Source organism: Lepidothrix coronata, unplaced genomic scaffold (assembly GCF_001604755.1).
Source record: "Lepidothrix coronata isolate B3197 unplaced genomic scaffold, Lepidothrix_coronata-1.0 Scaffold58, whole genome shotgun sequence".
NCBI lineage: Eukaryota > Metazoa > Chordata > Aves > Passeriformes > Pipridae > Lepidothrix > Lepidothrix coronata.
This window is the reverse complement of record NW_016690238.1, coordinates 1,840,630-1,849,411: the sequence shown is the minus strand read 5'-3', so window position 1 is coordinate 1,849,411 and position 8,782 is coordinate 1,840,630. Positions and strand designations below refer to the sequence as shown.

The 8,782-nt window shown below is 52.2% G+C and overlaps 1 protein-coding gene across 2 annotated transcripts; it reads left to right on the top strand.

The window, feature by feature from the left end:
• The first annotated feature begins 722 nt into the window (after positions 1-722).
• UBL7 (ubiquitin like 7) lies at positions 723-6,718 on the top strand. 2 transcript variants are annotated; one of them, XM_017817056.1, is made up of 12 exons: positions 723-792; positions 1,055-1,287; positions 1,807-1,926; positions 2,513-2,595; positions 2,717-2,801; positions 3,443-3,500; positions 3,971-4,104; positions 4,644-4,693; positions 5,367-5,534; positions 5,711-5,833; positions 6,185-6,338; positions 6,522-6,718. In XM_017817056.1, exons 2-11 carry the CDS (start codon positions 1,104-1,106, stop codon positions 6,320-6,322), a joined length of 1,143 nt encoding a protein of 380 aa, XP_017672545.1. In that variant the 5' UTR covers positions 723-792; positions 1,055-1,103; the 3' UTR covers positions 6,323-6,338; positions 6,522-6,718. The 2 variants fall into 2 exon arrangements, with proteins under 2 accessions (XP_017672545.1, XP_017672546.1); XM_017817057.1 differs by lacking the exon at positions 723-792 and adding an exon at positions 834-860.
• The last annotated feature ends 2,064 nt before the right edge of the window (positions 6,719-8,782 follow it).

The following is an 8,782-nucleotide window of genomic DNA, read 5'->3' as shown; positions in this document are numbered from 1 at the left end:
ACACTAAACTTAGGTTTGTCACCTTTAGGTTTGTCACCTTTAGGTTTGTCACCTTTAGGTTTGTCACCTTTAGGTTCCTTTGTAGGAAAACAAATAAACTTCCAAGGTTTAAACACTAGAAGAGCTGATTTTGCTTTATTTCAGGGTGGGTTCTCTGTCCCCTTGAATTATTGTGTGGTAGATTTTGTACTCAAGCCTGGCCTGTAGCTAAAACTTACCCAAATTTTGTTTTCTAAATTCTCTTTAAATCCTGTCACAGCCCCTGGTGCTGCTCGGACCATTTTAAGAGCTGTTAGGGAGGAAAGCGTGCCTGGAATGTGGCTCTTGCAGCCTGGCTGGACTTTCATGGTAACTTGGCTTTTTTTAGAACACAAACAGCTCTTCTTGTCAGAAAAAGTTGGAGCCTTGGCAGAGGATTTGGTGGCTGAAGCAGTGGCCTCTCCTTTTTTGGGAGAGGATGAGGAGATGGGGCAGCAGATAATGCTGAAGAGCGCTCAGCTTGGGGAAGCCCGTCCCTGCTGCGTTCGGGGGTTATCTGCAGGAGCTCCTCATCCACGCGGGAGGGATGGTAGGCGCTTAATTAATGAGATGTGGTTAATTAAAGGTGACCCCGCCATGCAGGGCACAGCGCCGGCCGCGGTCCTCCTTTTAAACCTTCGGTCACCCTCCTATTGGCTCGTCATAGCCACGCCAGCCAATCAGCAGCGTCTCCGGCAGAGGGCGTTCCCACTCACTCTGGCGGACTCCATTTCCCAGCGCGCACCGCGCGGCTCGCGGGCACTTCCGGTTCTGGTACGCGGGGCTGCGGTAGCGCTGGTCTGGGCGGGGGGGGGGAACGGCCGGACCCCCCGAGCTGAGGGGTGTGTGGGGGCACGGCCGGGACCCCTGAGAAGGGTCGGTCTGGGGCTGGCACTGCTGGGACCCCTCCTGAGGGCCGGCGGGCTCCGGTTACGCCGCGGGGGCGGGGGGGGCTGGCACGGCTTCCCGCAACTGTCTCAGGGGTTTGTTGGGTGGTGGGGGGGGTCTCACTGGGGTCCACTTTCCCCCGTTCCAGAGCTCTGCAGGTCCCAGTCCGGCTTGGCCGCGCTCAGGGAGAGGCTGCCATGTCCCTGCCCGAGTGGCACATCGCCGTGAAGCTGGCGGAGCAGCCGCTGGCTCCCAAATCCATCCTGCACCTCCCGGAGACGGAGCTGGGCGAGTGCCCGCTGGGCGGGTGCAGCATCTCCCACCTCAAGCAGCTTATCACCGGGAAGCTGCAGGAGTCCATCCCGGACCCCGAGCTCATCGGTGGGTGCCCGCCTGGATCCTGTCACAGTCCTGCCACTTGAGGACACCCTTTTCCCGTCCTCGCTGCGGCTGGGACACAACATCCTGCTGCTGGTGGTGGTGGTGGGAGGGCTCAGCACAGCCAGATAACACGGGGTGAGGACTCAGAGTGTGCTGCAGGGGCTCTGCTGCACACAGAAATCTGATACCATGTGGTTTGGATAGAATATTCCCTATTTTCTTGGGATCACAGAGCTCCAGTGGTGTCAGTGCCCTCGTTAAGGAGTCTTTGGGCTTCCAAACACCTCTGTGTCCTGGTGAGATCTCTCATGAGAACTGAGAGAGGTTGGCTCTTCTAGGGGGAGGTGGCAAAGTCACGTTCTGTGTATCAACTCCATGATTTCCTCCCTGAACCTCAGCTCCACAGCTTCCCTGTGTTGTTCCCTGGCCAGATGGAGCAGCTGCAGCAATAACCCCCAGAGCTCTCAGTCCTTTCTGAGGGGGTCACAGATGTTTATCTTTGGGTGTTTCTCCCCCTAGACCTGATCTACTGTGGCCGGAAGCTGAGGGATGACCAGACCCTGGATTTTTATGGCATCCAGTCTGGCTCCACTGTCCATGTCCTGCGCAAGTCCTGGCCCGAGCCTGATCAGAAACCGGGTGAGGAGCAGACTGGGGGGGGGGGTTTACCCTTTGGATCTCTTTGGGGTATGTTTTTAAGGAACCGAGGAACAGCTTCTCTTGCTTCATTCCTGAGGTTTCCAGGCGGAATTAATCCATTTGTTTGGGAGCTCCCCACCTCTAACAGCAGCAAATGGGTATTAATTTTCTTGCTGACGGAAGAGTTAAGGAATGAGCCATGCAGTGTGGAGAGGGACTATCCCTTCCTTAACAGCCTGAATTTTAGGGTGTTGCAAGACAATCTGGAGCAAAGCTGGTTCCTCAGCTCCAGGGATGAGCAGGCTTGTGTGTGCTCCTGCTCTTCCTGACTGTAGAATGAACTGGAGTGGTTTAGTCTTGTTATGTCTTTAATAGAACTCCTTTGGTACATGTAGGAAGATATTTCTGTATATTTTTATTACCTGACAGTGCAGTAAGTTGTTACTCTGTGTAACTGTACCAAGACACAAACTGAACCCAAGGATATTAAAGAATTGCATCATGGAAGTCCCAGTGGGATGTCAAATGGCTGTTAAAGCTAACAGAGGGAGAACTGTGTTTTGTTCTGTTGTTTTCCTTTCCTCAGAGCCTGTGGATAAGGTGGCAGCAGTCCGGGAATTCCGTGTTCTGCACACTGCTCTGCACAGCAGCCCTGCCTACAGAGATGCAGTGAGTGGGGCTTCCTCCTGTGCTTTTGGGGTGATTTTTGGCTGTCCCCTCCCTGTGAGGAGAATCCCACAGTGGAGCCTTGTTGGGTGATGCTGCTGGTCTGCTCTGGTTTCCCTGGCAGGTCTTCAAAATGCTGGGAAACAAGGAGTCGCTGGATCAGATCATTGTAGCTACTCCTGGCCTCAGCAGCGACCCTGTTGCTTTGGGTGAGTCTAGATGTGGTCCAGAGGATCTGAGGATCCAAATAAAGGTTTAATTCCTAATAGGGGGAAGGGAGAGAGAAAGCCGAATCTGGATATAATTCCTGATGGGGGAAAGGGAGTGTTGCCCTTGTCTCGGAAAACCGACCTTTTTTTATCCCTTTGTGGAGCATAAGAGTCAGTGACTGCTCAGGTGTCAAAGTTGTGCTCCATTGGGAATGTTTGGGGATGGGTGTTGGCTTCAGAAGGATTAGGGAACAGTAGGGATGAATGCTTTCTCCTTGCTGCAGAGTGTTACCAAAATGTCCATTAAATTTAGCTTGCTTGTTCTGACCCGGGATGATACTAGTCTGAGGCAGATAGAATTTGGGATGCAATCACAGCCTGGCTGGAGTGAGCTGGGGGTCAGATTGGATTCTGCCCTTAAGGTGGAGAACCCATGGGATCTGCTGGGAAGGCCCCATCCCTTGGATGTGTGGCTGTAGTCAAAAGTCTCTCCGGGAAGACGTGAAAGGCTTGAGAGAGAACAATAATAAGAGTATTTATGTGTTTGCTTGTGACTCAGTTCCTGAAAAACAAAATGGCTTTTGTTTGAGTGTCTCCTGTTTCTTGTATCCTGTCCCATCATGTTTCCTGGTCCCTTCCAGGAGTCCTGCAAGACAAGGATCTCTTTTCAGTGTTTGCAGACCCCAACATGTTGGACACGTAAGTTCATGTGAGCTGGGGCAGTGACTCAGCAGTGCTTTTGTCTCACTGTGCATCAACTGCTTCTCTCTGGGGCTGGAGAGAGGGCTCTGCTCCTGCCTGCCAGTATGGATACACCAGGATTCAGACCAGGACACTTCTCTCTCAGCAGCAGGAAAGAGAGGTGTACCATTTGGATTAAACCAAAGGATAGTTAGTGGGAGCCAGGGCCATCATTGTCTCCAGATCATGAGTTCAGATCTGGATCTGGTTGCTCACACCAGAGTTGCTCCCATGAGAGTATGTGGGAGATGTGAACCATGGAAAGGTCAACATGGGATCAAGAAGGAGACTCAGCTGCCTGGAGGTGTTTGTGCTGGACACCAGCGGTGTTGGTGCAACCAGTGGGGATGGCTGTGCCCTAAGCTTTAAAGGGCTGATTTCTTAGTTTCCCTGTGTACGTGATTGATTCTTCCCCTGTTTCTCTCCAGGCTGATCCCAGCTCACCCTGCCCTTGTGAATGCCATTGTCCTTGTCCTGCACTCAGTGGCTGGCAGCAGCCCGCTCCCAGCCCCGGAGACATCCTCCCGAGCCATGTCCTCTGGCTCCTACCGGGACATGCCAGGTACGTTCAGCCACGCAGGTGATGGAGAGCCTTCAGGAATGATGTGCTGCAGAATTTGCAGGCCAGTGTAAAATCATGGAATCACAGACTGGTTTGGGTTGGAAGGGTAATTAAAGGTGATTGAGTTCCACCCCCCTGCCATGTGCAGGGACACCTTCCACTAGACCAGGTTGTCCAAGCCCCGTCCAAACTGGCCTTGGACACTTCCAGGGATGGGCAGTCCCCAATCTGTGCTGTACTGACACAGTCACCCCCAGTTTGGAAGGACAAGAGGTTTGGTTTCCTGAGCTGGAAACACTTCCTGTGGTTTGATAGATTTTGGACTGGGTGAGACTCACCTGGGGCACTTTGTCCTCGGGGCCTCTTCCAGCCCTGTGTGTGTGCTCAGTGTTGGCTGTGGCCTTTGCAGTGCCCAGAGAATGGGCCTGACCTGTCTCCCAGTGCACATGAACTTCTTGGTGCTGAGGTCTCTCTCCTAACTCCATGGGATTCTCATCTGGTACCTAATTCCTACCATTTATTCTCCTTCCTGGTTGCAGGTGGCTTTCTCTTTGAAGGTCTCTCTGACGATGAAGATGATTTCCACCAGGTAAGTGGTCAGTTTGGGTGGAACATCTGTTGTGGGCTTTCAGTATAGGTTTAGCTTGTAGCCCTGAGACTCCAAAGCTTTACTCTTCCTGCCTGATGAACAGCATGAGCTGCTCTGGCTCCTGAGGGTATTGTGGAGACAAACATATTGATTGTGGTATGCTTGGATGCTGTTCAGGAGAGGATTTTCATGAGTGCTGAACACACAACATAAGAATGAAACAGCACATGTTCTCAGAGGAAACACCTTCGTAGCCAAATGGATGCAGGGATAGCTGTGTATGGATGAGAAGCGTGGGAATGTTGCTCCCTGCCCTTCTGCAGTCTTCCTCTCCAAAGGACAAAGTGTTTTTTAAGAGAAACTGGATATTTAGGCCAAAGAAGTGCCTTTCCAGAATGAATTGTTTTGTTACAGGCTAATAACACTGTGGTTTTAGGCTGGTGAATGACATATTACAAGATTTACAGCCAGTTTCCATAGCTGAGTTTGTGGAAAAAAAGCACATCCCACCCTGTCATGTTTATTTCTAAAAAGTTCCACACTGGTGAGGTTTGAGTGTTTTAGGAAAGGGATCTGTGGGAATGCACAGGTGAGCCAGGTTTTACTGAGACACGAACAACAACATCAGAGGTGTGTTTTTTGGTTTGTTTTTTTTTTTTTTTCCTCCATGCAGAGCACCAGGTCCACACCATCCAGCAGCACTTCCAGCTCCCGCCCGGCTTCCCTGGGCTACACGGGGGCTGCGGGACCCCGGCCCATCACCCAGAGCGAGCTGGCGACTGCGCTGGCACTGGCCAGCACCCCGGAGAGCAGCTCCCACACACCCACCCCTGGCACCCAGGTAACAACAGCCACAAGCCCGGCTCAGGTCTGGGACACCTGGCTGCTTCATTTCCTCGTGGCTGAGTTCTCTTCCATATGAGGTTGAGGATGGAGGGGTGCTGCAGGCGTTGCTCTGTGCTGGCTCTGGTTCCTCTGAGTGTTCTCCTGGTTGGTGTACAACTTATTTCCTCCTAGGGTCATTCCTCTGGGACATCCCCGATGTCATCCAGTGTCCAGTCAGGAACACCCATCACCAATGACCTGTTCAGCCAGGCCTTACAACATGCCTTGCAGGCCTCAGGGCAGCCCAGTCTGCAGGTCAGTGTCACAGCCTCTTCCTTCAGGAGCCCGTAGAATCCCATATCCCACTGTTACAGCATGGAGGTGGTTCTTCCAGCCACCTCCTGTGGCAGGACATTAAGCTGGAGGGGGCATGAGAGACCACTATAAAAGTACTGGTTGGAAATGGGATGGTGGGATAGTGGATTTTGGGGAGTTTTCAGGAAGAATTTGAGCTTTCGGGATCTGTTTGCACACTTAGCATTGTGGTTGTGAGCTAGAGGAGGAGGGAGAATGCAGCACGGAAGAGTGGGCTGTGGAGAAGACTTTTTTTTTTTCCCTGCTTGGACTCTCACACCCACCTTAACTGTTTTTCTTTCCTGTGTGTAGAGCCAGTGGCAGCCACAGCTCCAGCAGCTGCGAGACATGGGAATACACGATGATGAACTAAGTCTCCGAGCCCTGCAGGCCACTGGGGGGGACATTCAGGCTGCCCTGGAGCTCATCTTTGCTGGTGGGGCTCCCTAAAGTTTTGGCTGGGCTGGTGAGTTGCACTGAGGCAGCCGTGACATTCGTGACATTCTTTGCACTGGGGTTCCTCTCTCCAGCATGGACCAGCTGGAGTGGCTGCCCCTCTCCTTGCTCTGCTGTTGGGAGCACTGAGCATGCTGAGGGCAGCTCCTCCAGCTTCAGATACTCTCTCCAACCTCCTCCTTCTGCCCTCCAGAGACAAGACCTCAGGACTTTGTCCAGCACGGAGAAAGGAAGAGGTGGCTTTGTGTTGGAGAGATGTGACCCCTTCAGTTCTGCAATCTTTGGTCTGTCTACACATTGTCCTGCCTGTTGTTTCATTCCTGCCCACCTGATATGCCTCAGTCCACCTTTCTGTGCTCTCTCTGTATTAAATGGGCTGTATTCCCTTGCCTGCTGTCTGGGTTGTGATCTGTCCTGGGTTGCGTTCCAGATCTCTGAGGCGACGTGCTAATGGCGTGAAGGGAACTGGAGGAAAAGCTTTGCCTCTGTAGGAGGCTGTTGTTTCAGCAGAGGGCACTCCCATGCAAGCTGACAAGGATGAGGGTCCAGAAGTTCATGGCCACCACGAAGTGACAGTAACAAAAGAATGACAAGCACAAGGGTTGAGGCCGTTGCCAGAGTGAGAGGTGGAGAAATGCCACTGCTACAGCCCAGTCTGGCTGCAGCCAGTGTTTGCCAAAGTGTCTTCTAATCCAGGGGGCCACAAGGTGCCCAGGACCTGGGGTGGAAAGCCAATTAAATCTATTTGCCTGTAATTACAATCAGTAGGAGCTGAGAGAAGCCAGACACATGGAGCTGGGCCTGGCATCACTCTGATTGTACCATTGAGATTAACGAGGCATGAAAATGGGAACTGGGAGCGGGTTTGCCTGAAATGCCACCGTGCATGCTAAGAGCAGAAAATACTCTCCTACTTTACCTTTAGGCTGCTGTGCTCCCCTCTAATTCCTCTCCAAGCTCTCTGATCCTTACTGATACCATCTCAGCTATCACCCAGCAAATGTGGGATTGTTCTCTCCGGGGTAGCTCTTGACTGATAGGCTTTAATCCTGTCTAGAGGATTAAGACTCTTGGGAGGGAGGGACTGTTTTTATGTTTCAATATGTAGGAGATAAGATGTGATGGACATAAATGGCTTTCCTGACTATACACCCTTCCAGGTTCCTGCCCTCAGTATGAACTCTGGAAGCCCAGTCTAAATGATGGCTGGGATTTCATGTGTAAGAAAACTGATTAATCCGTTCCCATCTCTGGTGCCTTCGCTCCTGGCTTTGCTGGGGGAGGAAATAGCATATGCACAGCATCCTCCCACCCCTCCCCACTGGGAAGACAAGCCCTGCTGTCAGCCCCCAATCCTCCTGGGATAACTGCGGATTAGCCGTATCACAGATGCTCCTGCCCAAGGCTGAGAAGCATTTGCAGGCTCTCCTGGATCTGCTCGGGGCAAGCAGGGCTTGGTGTGAGACCAGAGTGACCAGTTTGTTTTCCTGTACTATGTCAATTCTCAGTGTTTATTGGTATCCCAAAATGGTATTTTTTTTTCATGTCCTGACCTCACTCTTAAAATTTGATCCCTTTGTTGATCCACATTTGTTACCAAGTAGTTTTTTTCAGCTGTAATGGCTATTTCTGCTTCCCCATGTCCCCATATAACTGAGAACTGCCTGGATATTTGGGATGGAAACAACTTTTTTCCGATTTCTTTCACAAGTGGCATTACTTGGCTTGGAGCAGCAGCTCAAACACATTCCCTGCCTGAACTGGCTGTATCAGAGGAGAACTTGGCAGCGCTGCCACTCACGACGCGACTGCTGCGTGCGCTTCGCTTCCCTCGCCTCGCCTGCCTTCGGCTGCCTGGAATAGACGTGCTCAGCAACCAGGCAAATTTAGAGCTGCAGGGATGGGAAGAGAGGCTCTGCCTGGCACCTGCAAGGCTGCTGATGGAGGGGGAGGAAGGGGGAACATTGCTGCAGGAGCTCTTGTGGGAGGGTGGAAGCTCAAAGTGACTTAAAAGCGGTTCTGCAGCAGCCAGGTGAGCGCTGCCTCCCCGCCTGCTCCAGAGGCTGAGTGGCTCCTGCTACCAGCTGGGAGATGGAAGTGATGCTGGGAGATGAATGTGATCCTTACGAGGCTTTACAAGGGCATGGAGTGATAGGACAAGGGAGGATGGCTTTAAACTACAAGAGTGTAGGTTTAGATTGGGTATTAGGGAGGAATTCTGCCCTGTGAGGGTGGTGAGGCCCTGGCACAGGTTGCTCAGAGAAGCTGTGGCTGCCCCATCCCTGGAAGTGTTCAAAGCCAGCTCGGATGGGGCTTGGAGCAACTTGGACTAGTAAAAGGTGTCCCTGCCCATGGCAGGGGTTGGAATGAGATAAACTAAATTGTCAGTGGCTGACCACAGCAGAACAGATTCTGCTCTTTGGGAGCAAACTGCAATGTGCTGTCTCCCACCTA

Coding starts and splice junctions, on each gene's coding strand:
- UBL7 (XM_017817056.1), top strand. CDS start 1,104: ATGTCCCTGCCCGAGTGGCACATCGCCGTGAAGCTGGCGGAGCAGCCG. Junction 2,596..2,716: donor GCCCTGCCTACAGAGATGCA/GTGAGTGGGGCT, acceptor TTTCCCTGGCAG/GTCTTCAAAATGCTGGGAAA. Junction 4,694..5,366: donor ATGAAGATGATTTCCACCAG/GTAAGTGGTCAG, acceptor TCCTCCATGCAG/AGCACCAGGTCCACACCATC.